Raw genomic sequence first — 20248 nt, forward strand, 5'->3', positions numbered from 1 at the left:
AAAAGTATAATGATTCTGCCACGGCACACTTTTTATGGCGTTTATTGCTCAGCATACCGTTTCTAGCATTTCTCGCTGCAGTGTAGTCCGATTCCACTGAATATGCTTGCTATGCACTCAATTTATACTTACACATAAGAAAGCAGTTAGTTATGCATGGTGCACACTGTATGTTGCACTCTTTGTGAAAATTCAGTCATTGTTCCTTGTGTATTTATTTTAGGTTTCCGGGATTGAATTTCCTGTACAGAAAGTACAGCTTCGCCCCACTTCTCTCGAAGGCACCAGTCATCTCAGTAGCTGAAGATGATTGTGAAAGCAGCAGTGACGGGTGGTTTTGCAGTTAGAAGTATACCAACACTGACATTACATTGATACAACCCCAATTACGCTACCTTGTTGAATGTTCTCTTTTTTTATAAACGAAATTTACACTGTGAGATGTAATACGTTGTAAATGTGACTCCAGACTCTCGCTTACTCTTTCTACGTGTTTTTTTTTCTATTGTATAGGTGTCAATCAAACGCCATACGTCTCAGTCGTTTGCCCGACTAGCGCAAATGTTTTGAAAGTTGTGGAGATCTATTGTATTCAAAGCAATGAAATTTTAGTATAGAGAGAAAGAAACTTGGTGCCGTGACATATTTCGAAATTTTGCAGAATGCCATCAGAGTCCTGTTTGTCAGATTTGCAGTTTTTCTATAATAAAGGCAGATGCTTTTGCTTTGGCGTTATGTTCGGTTGGACCTTACGCTACAGGTTACTGCTTGCACTACTGTGGTGTGGTGTGGTGTGGTGTGGTGTGGTGTGGTGTGGTGTGGTGTGGTGTGGTGTGGTGTGTGTGTGTGTGTGTGTGTGTGTGTGTGTGTGCCTTCCGCGTCTTTGTCGTTTACGACCCAGTCTACGTACACATATATACACTGGTCTCGTGCAGCTTTTTCAAGACCATGTCACCTTATTTTATCAGCTGCATGCATGCAGGTATAAGTGCAGAGGGTGACGCCAGTATCTTCATTCTTCCCCGTCAGCCGCAGGGAAGGTTCATATATGCTTCTCCCTGAGAACAATTGAGGCTTGGGCCAGTTGGTGATGCATATTTGATGGAATGAAGTGCTGTGAATGGCTCTCCTCAACACACAAGTCTAAGAGTAACCTCTGGTGTCTCTGCTTTTGTTGCCCGTTAATTGCGCTTCAATTGATCAAGTATGCTCATCCATATAACTGCCATCGTTTCAAGGGAGTTTTCAGTGTACACCCCACTCGCATGGGTGTAGCTTCATCCAACACCCATAATTTAGGGGTGTTCATAAACTCCAATTAGGTAGGGTGTAACGTTTCTTTACACCCTACGGTTTCAGGGTGTTTCTAAACACCTTATTGTTTAGGGTGTTCCTAGACACCCTAAAAGCGGGTTGCCCATGGGACAAAACAAATACACCCTTATGGTTGTAAAAATTTTTAGAGTGCAGTTTGCATGCAATGATTCACATTGCTATAATTGTCTATATGTAGTACACACTGATGTCCACAGCCATATGTGATGCCCATTGATATATCCACACTTGGCTGTATAACGCAAGCGCTCATATGCTCCGTTTCTCACTAAGCCGTCTTTCAGAATGATGTTCACCTTTTTCTAAATATGCATTTCAGGCTACGGTCCAAGCGATTTCTGTAATGTGAGGGCCGTTTGCTCAGACTGCATAAAACTAGTTTCTGCCAAAATTATTTTGCTCGATTCTAGCACTTTATGCACTAAAAAATAAAATATGCCCAACATCTTCATATTCGTGACCACAGTGGCGTTGCGGTGAGCGGGATTGGTGTACCACTTGAAGGGCAGCCGTTCGTGTATTTTCACGCGCGTTCGTTGTTTCAGCTTCGCTGTATTTCGTTTACGCTCACAAACACTGTCATCAATGCTTGTCGAATATCACACTTCAGTGTTCGAGACGCTTCACGATTGTAGTAGACAAGTTTCTTAAGATTGTGCGCGAGAGACGAAAACTCAAGTTTGTTTCATCGGTTGCGTCACCACCTTTAATGAGGGTGGAAAGCTCTACGCAAGATGTAAAAAATCACAGCATATTCACAGGGTGAATGATGATGAGTCGGCGAAGCTCCGGAGGAAATCATCGGTAAACCGTGAATCTTCCGTGTAATTCGCTGAGTCCATCATCATTCAAAGACGTGAGAAACGCGATGTATGTGTGTGTATGCCGTGCCGCTTGCGCCTCCCGCTCTCGTACGGTATGATCTTGGTAGCGGCGTCACGCCGCTTCACGGCGCGCCAACAGCGAACGAATTTTATTGTAACGCTCCCCCTAGCGTACCTCGCTGCACTGAATCGAATAATTGACTTCCACCAATGACACGCGCCGTACGGGACATTGTTCCTATTATAACACCTCGCATCTTTCAATAACAACCACAGGCACCACTATCTAGTTTACCACTATCTCGTATCTATTAATCAGCTACAAGTACCGCCATCTAGTCAACACTTCAAGTACCACAATCTAGTCTTATAACATCTCGCATCAACTACCGCCATCTAGTGAACACTGCAAGAACTTAACTGGAGGTGGATACCTACTACTACCTCAGAGGATGTACATACCCACGCCTTCAGGAGCTTCACCCCTAAATAAACGAAAATTGGCAGATCTCACGTACAGCGGAAATCGATGATGTGCGATGTGCGAAGCACGAATGAGAAAGGTTGATATGTCACTTTAAAATGAGCACAACGTTATGAGGTGGAGATAGATGATGTCGTACATGACTTCCACATCATGATTATGATGCTTGGATGTCTCGTTTCCCTTTGTCATCTATTCACGTCACATGATACCAAATTTAGTATATGTGGAGCGAGCGAAATGGCCATGAGCACGCTATGAGCGTGGTATGTTGTAATGTTCTTACATGACACGCGTGTCAGAATTATCATGTTTGCACCAATCATATATTTACTCATCCAATAACGTCACGTAACACCAAATTTGATATATGAGGAGCTAGCAAAACGGCCGCGAGCACATCATGAAGGGCTCAATATACTCCAATTTTGCGTCGACGCGGGCGCACGTTGGGCACAGCGACGCTACGATAGAAAAACGCGAGCACTCTATAATCTGACGCCAGGCGCGACCGGTGCGACCAGCGTCCGTCGGCGCGGCCCAACGGCGACGGGCGCGAAATGCGAAATGCTGCATTTCGCGCCGATGCTTTACCCAGACAACACTCCGTCTCCCTTTTTTGTGACGGAGGGACGCCGGAAGCACTGAAACGCGCACGTCTAAATGCAACGGAGCGCGGCGCATGCCTGCGAGTATATGGCAGGACCGGCGCTTGACGTGGCGCGTGTCAAACCCGGCGTGATGCGACGAAATGAACGCTGGTGAGCACGCACACCGAGTCACGTCAAAATATATTGGCGCCTTGACTGTGGCATGTAGTCATGTTCTCAAGTGACACGCACCTCATGATTATTATGTTTGCACCAATCACATGCCTTCGTCATCACTTGTCGTACCACTTGTCGGGCACGACGCTCCAAAGAGTAGAAGGTTCCTAGGGGGAGAGCGTAGAAAATGGGGAAGGGAGAGGGGACGCGGATGTGCTGGAGGGGGAAGGTGGTTGTTCATTCGCATGGTAGGGTAGAGATATAGCAGCGTAGGAGAGTCGAGAGAGAGAAGGGACGCGCATGCGCAGTGGAGGATGCACGCTGGTGGAAGGACGAGGGAGTGACGGACACAGTCCCAACCATAACATACTTCGCATCTAAAAGACGTTGCGCGCCAACGATTCGACGGGCAATTCGACGGCCGATGCTCTGTTCGCCGCCATCAGTGCCAGTGTGTACTGTTGTAATCTGACTTCCTGTTTGCTGGCCTCAAGTTCTGCCAAATAAGTAGTTTCATTTTAAAGTTACCAACTGCCACTTTCGTCAACGTCATGACATCTTCATAATATGATACTTCGTGCCACTTCATTACTAAATGTGAGGATCATCCCCAGCACGGGCCCACCAAGCCTATTCTTGCTAAGCATTTGCCATTACCTATCATCTCTGTGCATAGAAGCGTGGCGGTTCGGGCTAGTTGGTAGGTCATGACAATTGTGGTCATGACCTATACTCGGCGACAACTTTCTGTGGCCACAGAGTGAAAGCTACAGGTGTGGAGCATTTGCACATGTGTTACTACGCCCAGTAGTTCGTTTTCGTGTGATTTCAGTTTCCGTTTCACAAGCGCATGCAACATGTACTTTATCGTACAGCCGTCATACAATAAATCTTACATTTATTTGGCAGGAAATTTATAAAACGCTCATTTTTAAGGGAAATAACACGAAGCTTCTTTAAAGCATTGAGATTTATTTCAGTAAAAAAAGAGGGTACGACCGAGTAGGTACGGGGCGATCGGAATAACGCAGAGTCAAGAAACCATTTTCTGAATTTCAGTGCATACTTGGTCGGCATCATTGTTTTTTTTCTCTTAGAGACGCACGCGGTACTGGCATCGGCGACTATCCTCGCCAAACTTGCGAAAACAGCTGAAGAGGCTGCTATAGCACTCGCCACCCAGACGAGTGAGGATCCCATCGTGGTCTTTACCGACTCACAAACAGCGGCACGGAACTACCTGAAAGGCAGGGTCTCCACGGTGGCGATTAGACCACTAAAGCGCATGGACATTCCTCCTCCCTACACATGCATCGTGTGGATTCCGGGTCATGAAGGTCTCGAGGGAAATGAAGCGGCACACACCGCAGCCCGCGAATGCGTCAACCGGGTATTCCCATACGAGATCCGAGGCACCTCCGACTGAACAGAATCAGAGGCAAGAGAAACCATACCACGAACGTACAATGCATTACTGCAACATTATCGGCTCGAACGCAGGTTATACCCTCCGCCACATCCAAAGCTCACAAGAGACGAAGGGACTGACTATAGGCGTCTTCAAAGCAACAGGTTCACCCATGGCGTACTATTGCACCATATGGGGCCAACGTTGCACAGCTACATCTGCCCTCACTGCAATGTGGCAGACACTCTGGCGCACCTCCTACTGCAGTGCAAAGTAAGCTTCCCAAGACTACGAGCAGCTGCACCAGATGCCAACCAAGACCTCCTCAGTGAAGCGTGGGAGGCTGCGATCTCCCAGCCGGACCTGGTCGAGCAACGTCAACTCGTCGCTCGAGCTCGGCGGGCTGTCCAAGCCAGAAGGTTCCTGGAATAAGGGACCTTCCCACCTTCACTCACAAGCTTCTTTCAATAAAAGTTTTCTCTCTCTCTCTCTCTTTTAGAAATTTCTCTCTTTTAGAAATCTTTTTTAAAAGAACCTTTTAGAAATGCTCTCGTTATTTTTTAGGGGATGCAAAAACAATGATGGAAAGCTGAAATCCTGGCACCGATCAGTGTTGAGCGAGCAATTCACGTTCGTAAATTCAAGTGGGTAAAACGCAACCTGTACTCGGCCAAGAACGCTGTTTGCATAGTCAACAGAGTGGCATGCATGAGTGCGTGTGTTACCCAGGCAAAGCGCAAGGACAACTCCCTCCGTAGACACTGCAGCGGTGTTACGGTATGCGATCTTCAGCGTTATCGTGTCAATAATATTAGGCAGCCAAAACACCGGCCACATATGCAACGCAATTTAACAAACGGGTCGTTTGTCTTACGTACATTTTCCAATCGCGCTTCTTCTTTCAAGCAGCGCTGGTGTTGCTGAAGAGTGACAGGTCACCGGTGTCCCTTTAGAGTTCCACTTTTGCTGATGATATCACTTGCATACAAATTATCGGCGATGGCATAAGCAGAGAGCAAAATATTTCATGACGCAATAATGTCTTCGATTCTTCCTGGTCGATGAATACTCACACGTTTCGATGTGAACTTTCTGCAACCGGGTAACGTCATCGCTCTTTACTAGGGCAGGGAAAAGGGGAAATGGTACCATAAAAGTAGAAATCTTGAAACATCAAAGAACGAAACATCCACACGAGTGATCCTTCATCATAGTAATGTGAACAATCTTCAACAGAATATTCACATCTTTTCTGTGGATAATTGTCATTATGCTACGCAGTATAAAAAAGTTAGCGTTCGTGGATCATCCAGAAGCGTAGTAAAAAAGGGCGTGCTTGGGCTTCGTAGCCTTGGCTGTGCTGCCTCAGAAAGTTGTCACCCAGTAAACTAGTTGGAAGTTAGCGCACGTTTTCTTGTCCTTTTGTCGTCGTTTTTAGCTCACGCGATAACAATCGCCTGCGTGTAGGTCGGTAAACCGCACGTTCCTACATGCACAAGCCTATGCGTAAATTTGTTTAGTTAAGGGGAGATGCGGGTCGAAAAACGCAAATTTTTTTCAAAATTACCTATTTTTCTATTTAGCCTGTTTTAATAAGATTAGTACCTCTACTGTTATGAAAAAAAATAATGCAGGTCAAGACTTAACTGGAAATGCTTTAAAATTGCATCCAAAGAGCACACGGTCCCTGTTAAAAGGTCCAAAGCGTGCAGTCTTCGAGCTCCTTGCCGCCGATAATGCGCCGCCGCTCACCATTGTTGATCGCATGAGTCGAAGAGTCGAGCCTCACTCTCCAAGTACCAACAGTTTCTCTCGCTGATGCAGTGCAAGAAAAAATAAAAAGAAGCACTCTTCTGCGTGTTTTTCGTGTGCCGCGACAGGCTTATCACAAGGTACGAATCTGGGACCGCCATTGGCCGCTGCGGGCCTGTATGTGCTGCGAAACCTGTTTGCGGGGTCCATGTCTTGTCGAGCAGCGCAGATGAACAATGCTTTTCTTGTGTAATTATCTCCTTTTTGAAGGAAAAATGCATTGCTCGCAAGTGAAAGCCGTTGTGCGGCACGCTCTGTAGGAATAGGCTACGAGGAGCTGGTCCGATTTGCGGCAGTTGTTGGCTTGCAAAAGCAAATGCATCAGAAATCATTCGCACCCGTCAGCCGAAAAGTTTGTGATGCGGCAATGAATGACGTGAGCGCCAATCTTGAGAGGTTGAAAGAGCTCGCAGTGAGAGAACTTAGCAGGGACGACATTGCCATTATGGATGACGATATGTGGCACAATCATGGCGGCAAAATGGCATGACACTGGACTTAGTTTGAATTTTGCAGTCCTGTCGAATTTCTTCCTAACTTGCAGTTGGCACATGGCTCTGCCAGATGGAGCGGAAGTTCGGCAACTATTACATGGCCCTGTCTGTGAGCGAAATGTCTGTGAGGAGTCGGCTCGAAAAAGCCGAGAGGGACAAACTCATGGTGCTGGCATATTTTAGTCGCAGTGGCCATGCCACAACAAGGATTGTTCTTTTTGGTGTGCAAATTTCATCTTATTTATTAATATCTTTCATAAATAAAAACACAATTTTAACTTTAAAACTCGTTTTTCTCAAAACACAAATTTTGCCATTTTTTTCAATGTGCCCCTCCTTTTTCGGGCCCTTCTAGTGCTCGGATCTGCATGAAATTTTGCCCAAATTTTTTCCAAATTATGGTAAATGCAATGATTTAGTTTAAATTTCAATATTACATTGTGCAATAAAAATTGTATGTATACCTTTACTAGGGTAGGTGAAATAGGAACTTTTTACGTCTATTATTTTTCACGCGCATTACATATTTTTATGTGCTTCCTAACTAGTTATTTGCCTTCTACACTTTATTTGAAGCATTATAAGGTATGAGTGGTAAAAAATTACCAAAGTTTAGGGAAGAAAAAAGGTGGGGAAAAGGGTTAGGGTTTTCACTTTGTCACGTTGCAGAGCTAGAAGTGTGTAACTTGCAAGAAAACTAATTATATATTTGAAATTGGCATAAAAAGTTTCATAAACAGCTCAAGTTTCACTGCTCTATGGTGAATATTAAAAAAGTGTCTTCGAGTGGCATCTCCCCTTAAACGTAATCGTACATGTGAAGTTGATAAAATCTTAGTGATATTCATAAGAAGGGGTGGCAGGAGGCACCAATTTTGTATAAAAAGTGGGCATTCAGGCTACTGCATGGTTAAATTGCGGAAGCGAACTGCAGTGTAAAGTTTTAGTCTCAGGAAGGGGAACTGATAAAACACGCACGCACGCACACACACAAACACACGCACACGCACACGCATAAAAATAAAAGAAAGCTTAACAGGACTTTCTACTCAGAGCCTGTATTTTTAACTCGTGCTTTGTACATAAACCCAATCTCGCAAGTTCCATTCGCAATAGTGAAGTTTTGTTAGTTTAAGCACTCCATTTGAATACTACAGTGTTCCGGAAGTCTGGTATTAGTAATTCGTTACAACGCACCTTGAGATCTGACAATTGTGTATTCCGAAAGAAGAGCTCGCACTTCGATTCTGAGAAATTTTCAATCATGGCGAAACTGTGCTCTCCATCGTTTTGTTAAGGAAAAAAATGAAGTGTGCCGTCCATTTAGAAACTCCATGTCTTTGTTCCCTGGAAGGGTGTTGTCAGAAGCGGAATTTGGCCATGAAAGAGCTGAGCTCATCTGAAATGCAAATTTGGTGCCGTATTGTTCACGCAGCTTCCTGTCCTCCCGAATTCCAGATACCACACTGTTGTGTGAGAAGTCTTTTATGAAAAAAAAAACGTTACTGGAGGAGACCGCTTTGGAGGAGGCAGGCAACGCACACACACACACGAAAGGCACCTCATTTTCAGTGAAGCACCCGCGAAAGCGCCGTGCTTGCCATTGTCCATTTTGGGGGTGAGTGGCGAAGCACTGCCTATCATATTACTGTGCGTGGCCTTCAGTTAGTTAGGTAAGTGTGGTTTCGAAATGCGAACGATCTTGTACAGAACTTCGGTCATTTTCTGCTAAGGCGGACCTGGTACAACTTCTAATGAGACCAAGGCACAGCTCTGGAGTTCCTCACTGAGCTGCCTTTGTAGGTTAAAGTATCAATGAACACACGAAAGGGAAATGCGTCTGGGTATCCAAGCATCGTTCTTTCCAACGGGTTCTTTCATCACTTTCGCTTTGAAAAAACTCGAAATAAAAAAGTAATGTATTCTTATGAATGCAAACGGGGCATATCCGACTTCGTCGACACAGAAGCTTTCTGTATACGAGCACGTCTTACTTAATTCAGCGTTTTCAATATCGTCTTCAAGGAAGTGCAGCCTTGAAAAACACTCTGCATTATTGTTGGTATTTTAATTGCTTGCGGAAAATTTTTCCGCAAATATTTCAGGTGTGATGACGGTAACTTCATTGGTTATATTGTGGCACTGAGTCAGTAAAGAAGCTTCACTTAAGTCGTCATTTGTATTTTCATGTCAAGTACGATCACACAGATTGAACATAACCTTAAGAAAGGAAGGAAAGAAGGAAAATAACGTTATTTTGCTCCTGTGGAACGCGACTGAGTCACGAACGCGGCTAAGTCCCACGTAGGGACCGGTAAGCCGAACCTAAAGCTATTTTTTGTAACACGAGAAAGTGACCAACTTTTGTAAGTGAGGTTATCATAACAGTTGTTGCGCATAGTTGAAAAAACTGATGTAAAAAATTGCTGTTAAATAAGATATCTTGCGTCAATGATCCGTTTTTAAGCGGTAGTGAGAAGAGAAATGAAGTGTAAGAAGTATGACTAAAGTACTACTGCAGCAGTTTAGGCATAGAACAATTTTCTAGACACACTGCCCGGCAACGGAGAACATTGATACAGTATAACTTCTACTCATTCTACAAATGTCTCTTAACTGTGGGAACGTTCAAATCGTCTGTTTGAAAAAAAAAAATCCTCTTCTTGACTGCTACTGTTCCTTCTTGACTGAGAGCATGAACATTGCTTATGGCTGGCCGTGGACTTAAAACTGACACGAGCCCGTCTCAACTGGTCGTAATTGTGAGGCGAACAAAGCGCCCACTGCCACCATACAGAAATGCGGGCGGCTGTTCAGCGGTATCGAAAATTGCAAGGAGTCAAGTCACTTCAAGAAAGGGTGACATGACGGCGGCGTAGTTACGAGCGTGGAGCAGGATCAAGGGTGGCCGGGAAATCGACAGATGCAACAGTAAGAAACGCTTTTCAGCCTGTGTGCTTTCTGCGTCAACCCATCTAGGCATCCTGTTGTAGCCTGGAATCCAATGTACATACCCACTCTGGAGGACTGGCCGAGAAAACAAAGTATCCTATCGACGGTAACTGCAATATTGCTTGCCAAAAAGTAAGATGCTATTAAAAAATCTAGAAAGTTTAAAACAAAAAATGGCAGCATATCCACGGAGTCAATGATGGAGAGTGGGGCGAAGCATTCGTCCGTCCATGCGTCCGCCTGTGTGACCGTCCATGCGTCTGTTCGTGCGCCCGTTCCTGCGTTCGTTCATGCATCCGCCCCTCCATCCTTTCATGCGTCCATCCATGCATCTGTCTGTGTGTCCGTTCGTCCACCTATTCAACACTCCAAGTCCCACCATCTCGCATCTTTTTATCATATATTCCCCATATAGATGCACCGCCATTCAGTGGAGATTCCAAGGACTAAACGAGAGGTGGCGCACGCACACTTTCTTACGGCTTGCGCTTCGGGTCTACTTCCCACCTTCAACCACCTTGAGTTCATGGTATATACTAGTTCGCTGTATTCATGGCACTGCGGCCAAATGCTCGCTAAACCTTTCTAAAACCAAGGAGGTTACGCCCAGCGAGTATAACGTAGCAACCTTTTCCTGTCAGATAGTGCTCAATGTACATGCCAGTGGCTGCTAATGTGAAATGAGAGACAGGAGGATTCAGCTTTTAATTTCTTACGGCTTGCGCTTCGTATCTGCTCATTGTATTCATGACCCTGCGGCTCAACGCTCGCTAAACCTTTCTAAAACTAAGGAGGTTACACCCAGCGAGTATAATGTAGCAACCCTTTCTTGTCCGATAGTGCTCAATGTACATGCCAATGGCTGCTAATGGGGATCGCAGCGTGCGCGTTGACTAAAAGCCGAATGCTCCTGTCTCTCATTCCCCATTAGCAGCCATTGGCATGTACATTGAGCACTATTTTTTATTGTTAAACAACGCACTGAAGAAATCTCTCACCGGCACCACCTTGGAGGTCAAATGTTATACCTATTTCGGGTATGTGCCACTAGTGGTTACGTACTACGAGGGACGCACAAGCCACGCCATAAGGAGCTTCGCCCCTAAAAAACAAGAAAAGCATTAGTAATATAATAATAATAACCACACTTTTAGAGCCGACCAGACAGCTGAGTTTGTCAAACCCAATTAATTTGTGATGTATGTCTCATATTCATTCACATAATAAAATTACTTCCCGACTCCTTTCTTTTTCAAGAATTTGTTAATGTGGTCGTTATGTTGAAATTCGTTTAGAAGCTTCAATAAAATTAGACACCACATCAATGACATCTCTGTGGAAATGGCCCAAAAATGAGGCACTGAAATTTAGAACAAATTGTGTGGTTAAACCTAAACGTAGATTCGCAAATGGAATAGCTAGTAGTGCTTTCTTTATTACTGCGTTGTTTTGACACAATATAAAATAATGTTCAATAGTTTCCTATTGTTTCCTAGACCAGCTCTGCGTAAATAAAAATTTAATGGAAGTACACGGCACCAGAATCTGGAAATATTAACTTGAAGGTTTTCTGACTGAGTCCACTGAGGTTTCCATGAAAATTTGAAGTGCTGATAATCTGTCCATGTTGTGACACTTTCCAACCTGTCTGTAATATAGCTAATGTTCTATATCTAATCCGTGTTAGGTATTTCAACTATGGAAGTACCAAAATTATTGATCGATCAAGTGATGCATCCAGCTCATTTCATTGTATCGTGCAGTGACCTGGAACCCACAATTATTTCAGTAGTTTTACCTGCGCAAGTGCTAATGTGCGGAACGCAGCTAGAGCTCCAAATAGTTCTAAGGCTGTAAGAGCTGGACAAACTGAAAGTGAATCTGTTATGATGATTGCACTGGTTTCGTTCGAAGGAATTTTTCGAAAAGCACAAGAGCAGACATCTTTCGTGGAGAACCAAGAGATGCTGCTAGTATTTCTTGATTCGTTCTTTTTAGTCGTACTGCCGGATATTAATCGTTAGAATATGAAGCAAAGTATCTTGACTGCGCATTTGAAGACCGCCATATAGAAAGTCCCACATGTGTTTAACTTGTAATAGACGAGCGCGAAAGTTGAAATTGGACATTCCTGCAGAACTATTGGTGGCCTCTAAAAATTCTTCCAGGAGCACATATTCATATTTTTATTTATCTAGTTATAACCGGATGTCGCTGATATCTAATTCATATGTAGGTGGATGAGAGCTTTTAATTGTTATTGTCGCTTCAGGATGTTTCGACAATATATTTTCATTGAAAATGGAAATGCAATGTTCGTTAACAAAACAATGACTAGAGCACGGCACGGGCCCGGGCCAGTCAAGGCCCAGCCTAGCCCGCAGGCAGGGCCGAGCCCGGGTCCGTCAGCTCGTACTAGGCCCGGGTCTCATATGTGTCCGCATAGTGGCATGTGTACGATGTTCGACTTTGTTGTTCGAAGTAACTTTTGATTTTATTTTGTCGACTAAAAAGCTGACGCCGTCTAAAAGGAAGCCTACTAAAGCAATAGAATACACCTGACCCATGTGAAGTGACGTTAAACAAGGGCGATAGTCTTGTTGAAAATTGGCTTCATCTGCACCTTCCACATTTTCCTCCCCACCATTGTCACCGCTTTTTTTTCTGCCACATACCTCATCCTTCTCCATAGGCGCTGCCACGAGCTGCAAACTTGCAACCACCACCGCGAGCCACAGATAGCCACACTACGCTTCTGTGTTCGCACTGGGGCCTTCGTCTAACAGCGAGTAGGCAACCCACTCTTGCGCTTTTGGTTCCTGAAACGGAGGGGGGGGGGGTCGTGCTTTGGACACCCGACACGCCCTGTTGAACGGAGAGCGCTTAAGAAGCCGCCGGCTGGTTCACTTCGGTGCTGTGACAGAGAGTGTTTTTGGAAGCCCTAATGCAGTATCGCTTTAAGACGTACACTTTCAAAGATGGAATGCTGTTACCCGAAGACGACGACTCAGGCATCGTCAGGGAACAGCGAGGATGGTGGCTCGCTCGCTAACTGGTGTGGTTCGCTTTGACAGATATGTGGCACTGTCGTGGAGGCGACTCGGGGGGAAAAGGTTGGGTCAGAGAATATTCTCGTTTTAAGCTTGAAAACGCAGTGTACGTGGAGAAAATTGCCTGCCAAGGAGTCCACACGACAGTGTTAGTTTATGTTACGCTGCCCATCGTGGTGTATTCCTCCTTTAAGCAGCTAGAGATTGCTTTTTTACGTTGCGTTGTGCAATAAATAAAGTTCCCAAGAGACTTCTTCCTTTACTCTACAGCCCCATCTCGTATGCAGTTTTCGTAGACTCAAAATATAAGTTTCTGCCATTTTTTTTTCACTTTATGGGGGTATTCTACTTGATCGTTCTTTTTTTGAAACGCCAAAGTATTACCACTTCATACGTGAGACAGCCTTCACACTTCATACTTCATACGTGAGACAGCCTGTTAAGACTCCAGTTATGATTCATATTGCCGTGCAAACATTTGGAAGTGTTTCGGGCGTACTCTACCGGAAATATACACAGTGCCAAGGAAAGTCGTGACAATAAAAGAAGTTCTTAAAAATAAACTCTAAAAAATATCTTGTTCGCGGCAGACATACCTTCACAGAACGCGAAGATTGCATAGTACCTCGTTTATGCTCAAGGCGTAATCGGTTGAAACGGGCTGGGCCGGGCTGGGTCGAAACCTTTCGGGCGCGGTCCCTGAACGGGCTATGTTTAAAAACGCCGGGCCGAGCTCCGGTGGGCCGGAGCATGACGTTTTCGAGCAAAACCGGCCCGTGCAGTTCTCTAACAACAACACGTTTCAGTTTTCTACATGTTACTCTAACGAGTTTCTTTCGGACTAAAAGAACTTGTAACAGGAACTCTTTGTGAAATTATAAAGAAACGAGCAACCAGCATACGTTAAACTTTTATATGGACGCGTACAACGGTGACCCATGGTTCGCACCCATGCTGGGAGATATGCCAAAAGGCGGGTAGTTTCGCAAAACGTTTAATAATAAAAGTTGTACTGCGTCCCTGAAAATGTTGAAACTGATGAAGCAACAAATATTTAAATATTGCGAATGTATATATAGATAGCAATATCGGAACTTGTGCTTAGTGTAGCATAATCATCGTCATTATTTCTTCGGGATAACTTGGGTGGTGCACTTCTGAAGAAGAGGAGGAAGACTACCTGCGGACAGCCACGAAGCAAACGGCTTGCTTCCATTTCTCGCTCGCAGAAAATCCCCGCACCAGTGCGACTGCAGAACACTCCCCGTCCATCGTGATGCTCTCACCGTCCAACAGCAGCGCTGTCCAGCTCCCAGCGAACTCGGCGCACGAAGATGGACGTGGCGGCGTCATCGCGCTACCTCCTACTGCGGTACGTGCACTCGTATGCACAGTCTGAGTCTAACAAGCGCTAGAGAACCAACCGTAAAGACTGTGAAGGCTGTTAATTGGAAGTACAGTGATAACCGATGTCACTTTGAAGACATCGCGCTGGCGTTTTATACCTAGATCCATTATTTTTAGCACGAATGTATAGTTTTTTTGTTTTCGGTGTTAATGATTTCGCAAACTGATTATTTTGTTAAATATTCTCTTACCCGTGTGCATCTTAATTGTACAAAAATCAACTTAGGCCCGTTTTCACAAACCATCCTTGGCCTGACTTCCCGTATTCCTCAAGTTACTGCACTCTCTACGTGCGTTATAGGGCACATAAATGGTAACACTGTAAAAGATAAGATTTCTCCATGCATGCATAAGGGCCTACTTTGTTCATTAGGCGCAACAAAGGCTTGAAGCCGATATAGAAAACTTGAGGTAAGCTGGAGGTTAATTTGTCAATATGGTTCTTAGGCTTGTAGAACTGATCTCCAAGTGGCGTAGACTAACTAAATTTACCCTGTGCGCCCATTTCCTGCCGAAAGAAGGTTTTGCAGAGAACGGACTGCCACTCGTTATTTTACGCTTCAGTAGCCAAAGAATGCTTGGTGCACCTTTCATTTAAAACGGCTTTTGGAAGTCCGGTGTGTACTGCATGGCAGAAAATGCCCGATCCTAAGTGTGCAAGGAAAGCATTACTGTGCTCGTAAAAACTGTTACACGCTATAGTATACGTAGACATCACATGCGCATACTTTACTCTTATCGCCAACACACGTTGAAAATTTGGGGGCTCTTCGTTTCCGATAACCATTTCTTTTTGAGATATAACAGAGAAGTCTTGTTCGCAAGCACATCTTTTTTTTACTGTTCCACATTCGTGGTGACGAACATTTCTCGGTTTGTTCATTGTAATAAACAGAAGTACGGGGAAGAAGGAAATGCATCCATAAATAACAAATAACTATATTCTAGCACTTTCCAGTCCTACCACGTACACAGAAAGTTTGTCATCCCTGTCATAATTAATAGTAGAACTTTTACTGCAATATACACTGTACGGAGCGTCCTAATAGGACAACTTGATGAAATCGTTAAGACGCGATCTGCGTAGTATGTAACGTATGTAACGATGCCGTTTGTAACAGTGTCGCCTACGTATGAACACCAAATTTCGCATAGCCCACACGAGTAGAAGATGTGCTCACACGCTTTGTGCAATACCCAGCGTTAAAACACACGTGAAGCATTTGCAGTACCAGTGAGACCATATGAATTTTTTTCGAAACCGGAGGATTTCATGGCTGAAACAACATGAACTCAAACAACATCCATTCGCGCGAATGAAGCCATATTTAATTTCTTTTTGTGACGTGGTTTATTGAAGGAGCACTTTCTGGAAAGCCAAGAGACTCAAGGGTTTAGCATCGATGAACGGTGGTTTCCGTCAAGCACGCAAAATCTGGGCAAGCATAGGCTCGTGACTAAGACTATTACGGACACTGAAGCTCACCGGATAACTCTTGTGCTTCGTCATCGACCTTTCTTCACTACATTTCATCCATTCCCACGTTTCAGGCTCAGCCTGTGCCCGCAGCGACGCCCAGTGCCCCGCCGAGATGCCACGCGTGCAATGCGTGCCTCGGTGTGTGCGCCGTGTTACTGTTCGTGCTGTCGGCGCTGTTCGCCGGCATGATGACCTTCCACACATTCCGGCGGGTCGAGTACGTCGGCAGGCTGCTACGGGACGTGGTCAACGAGACGAGGCGCCTCGATACGGACGTGGCTGCTGCTGCCGTCGATGCCAGCTCGTCGCCGCTACCGGCGCCTACGGCTGAACTAGGTCCCACAAGAGCAGCTGCTGATCACGAGGGCGTAGTTATTGATAACGGCACAGGCGCGTATCTCGGGAGGCTCCGCCAGTGACGAAGCGGTGCTATATGTAATTGCTAAATGAAATGCTGCATCGTGCATACTTGACGCTGTACTCAAGTACTCAATTAGATGTGAACACTGACATCCTCTGCACCCGTTATGGTACTCGAAAGCGCAAAAAACACGTACACCCGAAGAACTAGACAGGACCAGCGGTCCATGTACTTAGCTGTTGCAGTGTACTTTGTGAGTTTTGCATTTCTTAATGCCATCCCGAATCAGTACAAACTCTCCCGACTATCGGCACCTCTAACGCTAATCCAATGCGTCACCTCTGCCTCACTGCTTCTTTTCGAGCGGTTACTTCCCGTGATCGACCGACAGCAAACATGGTTACGAGTGCACGGAGGTGTCAAACAGCTTCATTGTTCGCACCATGGGTACACTCTTTTATAGCAGAGTGGCAGCGGTGCTGTCTTTCTGCACGCCTTGTGTTAACACTAAAAAATGTCATGGAAGCTTTACAGAAGATATGAGCATTTATGACAAAACGATTCATTAAATATTTGCTGATTTATTTATTTACAATACCTACAGCAACCGCATGGGCCATCAGTGTAGGGAGAGATAACATTTAAACGCCTATTTCACTTTCGAATCATGCCTCCGATCAGCAACTTCACGTGTATATCAATTTTATCATTCTATAGGTCCCACAGGCACAGCGAAAAAACGAAACAGGACACTTGCAGCGTAGGCCAAGCAAGAGTCGTGACTGTTCATTTTTCAATGCTTGCTGGCCGAGACTATTGGTCAGTAATCAGAAAGATTAGCAACCTAAGTAGCTTTGAAACCACGAAGTAAAATCGTTAAGGTCGAGAGCATAGCTCGACAAAATTGGTCCTACTTGAACTCGTACAAGAAATATGTTTTGCTCTAAGAACTCAACTCTCACTCACAAAAAAAAAATCTATATCCACGAAGTGATTGAAGATGATTAGGTGAGGCTCCGGAGGCAATTCTGGTAAACCGTGAATATTCCGTACATTTCACCTACTAAAGGTGCATGTAAAGACGTGCCAAACACGGGGGTGGTACGCTGCATACACGACATAATGTTCTATTTCTGACCGTATATGGTACAGTGACACGCGGCTTCCGTTGACACTGCACTAAAACCACTTTGTGGTCAATCAAGTGACAGTGGTTCTCAAATCAAATGTAGTGTTAAGTTTGCAAAGATGTGATTGATGCAGTGTCCTCGCATAGTAGATGATAGAATTATATGCATCTGAGAGCATATCTAGAAGTGTTGTAGAATCGAGGTGTCGTCTACGATGAAGTCTCCCGTCAGTATGAATGGTTCCTTCTTATATGTGGTTTCATAATCTCGTAACACGATGTCCATGTACTTCATGATGTTTCCTTTGAATAGATTCGGTACCAGATACATTGTCATTAGGATGAATTTATTGGAGAGCTTCAAAGCGGCATACTCACCATAGTGCTGGTGAGTGGTAAGTGGTAATTCTTCGCTGTTTCGGACAGCTTGACGTAAATCCCAACACCACCCGCCGGACGCTCTTCTTCTTCAGTGCTGACAATTCGACTGAATTCATTTATTAACGGTTTTCTTGCACTCCACGTTTCCGTAAAGCAGAGTATGTCCACTGTGGTCAGTATAGGATATCTCTCGATGTCATCTGCGTAGACAATGAGAGATCGAACTTTGAACAGGACAATGGTAAACTTGGTCGAAGGGTCAACGTCTTGTCGCAATTCTCGAAGATACCACTGCCTTAGTGTCGGCACTGCCGCTAGCGCTTTTGTAGTTGCTCTCGCTGCGCTTTCTCTGATTCGTCTTCGGTAGGAGGGAAGGCACGCGTGGGAGTGGAGCGAGCGCCACAGAGTCACCTAGACGGTGCTCGATTACTAGCGTGGCTACGATGCGACAACGGACAAGCATCGACCTTAAGCAGCTTCACCGCAAATTTTTTGTCAGCTGGACTCGCTCAGAATAACTAAACTTTCACCGACTCAAGCTTACCAACTAATGATCAGCCTGCCTCACTCAAACTCAGACTAACGGCTTCAACTGAGTCTGGGTCAATCTGTGTAAGCCGAATCACGTGTTCACTGGCGTAAGATAAGCTTTCCCGTTAATGGTGTAAACGCTGTGTAATGAAATTATGCAAAAAAGCTAAATAAAAACACGTTTGTTGGGTGTAACTTTTTTCAATTATCAAGGACGTTTTCAATGGGTGCTACCATAAAGAATCATGACTAACGAAACAGCTCATTCATTCTTCTAAAAAGAATGTCAATTCACTAGTAAATCGTGTGGCAGCTCATGTAAATTTATTGGCCCTCCATATATTTATGCAGAGGTAACAAAAGAATTTGTTTCCTTTATCTCTCCTCTTTAAATGACATCCCTAAATTAGCCTAAAAAATTGAAGCTAATAGAAATAAGAGCCCTAGAAAATGAATGTACAAAGAAGCTGCTAGACAAACGCCACCACGGCAATTCATCTTTATAGTGTTTACAGCAAAAGCTCTATGACAGCACAAGAGCCGATTTTAGCGCCGTATATATATACTGTTACGCCATCGGCGGTGTCTGCAACTGCTATCGCGCGAAATAATAAAAAAATGTGTGTCGGATGAAACTTCAAACCGAACCTTCTGCGTGGCAGCCAAGTATTCAATCATATGAGAATGCCGTCGCTCGAAACGTGTTTACAAAAAAGACCCATCACCGAAATTACGCTCCCTCATGCAATGAGGACGGCCGGAGAGAAACCTGCCGGTGCGCAATCTTGGACGACATGACACTACACAATTACTTCTTTTTGGCCCCGTCACGTAGTCCTACGCACCTTGTCAAATTCCGGAATCTGGCGTTTAAATGAAAAATTTTCGATGCGCTAATGATCAAGCTTTCGTGCTACACTAAGACTCGCCACGCAGCATTTTCACACTGCGGTTGTTACTCAGGTTTACTGTCCAGTCTCGCTTCATTTACCGGCTAACATTTCCCGTCAGGTGTAGGCGTCATAGCTTAGTTCTTTAATAATTAATGCTTGACGGTTTCGTTCGTAGTAACCTAATCACCACAATACTTACATGTGCCGGCGACTGGGCCGTGCTTCGTCGGAACTACGTTGCATGCGATGGCTTAACAGGACCGCGCCGCTCCGCGATGCGGGTGCTTTAAAGCGCTCCCTATCAATCGCTGACGCCTGCACCCGCTAAGCTGTTGGCAAGGCGCAGTGTTTATGCCACCACAGAGGCCACAAGGCTCTACCGCCTTATGACCTATAGGATAAGGTTCGTCGTGGCTCAAAAACGAGGCGTTTTCGGGAACCATAACTTTGAAGCCTTGGGCGAGAAAATGCAGTGGTTTTCACGTAGCTTCCAACCAAAATAAGTGACGGGTAATGAAACAACTGTGGATTCCCGCTATCAATGTGCTGCGGCGTACAATATATAGGAATAATGGTTGTCTTATAAACATAACAAAACGTTAGGCGGGTGCACAGTAGTTTACGTTCATATTTTTAAAACTTGCGTAATGAGTGATGATTTATGCAAAGAAGAAATCCTATAGGCTGAATAAATGAAAGTGCTTATTTATGGGCGCATTTTCTTCTTTGTTAGACTCAATATTAATGAAAACTAGTACACTATAACACCAAGAAAAGTACAGGGGGTGATATTAGAGTTAATTTTAATGCAAATGTGAGGAACGGCAAGTGCACGAAAAGATAAATATGCCACTGGCAGGGTCCGAACCTGCAACCTTCGAACAACACGTCCAACGCTCTACCGCAGAGCTGTGGTGGCGTCTATCCCCTCGTTCACTTT

General features: G+C 44.8%; 1 protein-coding gene across 2 annotated transcripts in view; it reads left to right on the forward strand.

The window, feature by feature from the left end:
- LOC119169418 (uncharacterized) overlaps window positions 1-18623 on the forward strand; it is a 29613-nt gene extending 10990 nt beyond the window's left edge. For both annotated transcript variants that reach the window (XM_075884049.1, XM_037420521.2), the window contains exons 2-3: window positions 14356-14498; window positions 16085-18623. In XM_075884049.1, the coding sequence (XP_075740164.1) occupies window positions 14403-14498; window positions 16085-16432 (444 nt within the window). In that variant the 5' untranslated portion in view covers window positions 14356-14402 and the 3' untranslated portion in view covers window positions 16433-18623. The remainder of the gene's footprint in view (window positions 1-14355; window positions 14499-16084) is intronic.
- Window positions 18624-20248: the final 1625 nt, after the last annotated feature.

Source organism: Rhipicephalus microplus, unplaced genomic scaffold, assembly GCF_043290135.1.
Source record: "Rhipicephalus microplus isolate Deutch F79 unplaced genomic scaffold, USDA_Rmic scaffold_23, whole genome shotgun sequence".
Lineage (NCBI taxonomy): Eukaryota > Metazoa > Arthropoda > Arachnida > Ixodida > Ixodidae > Rhipicephalus > Rhipicephalus microplus.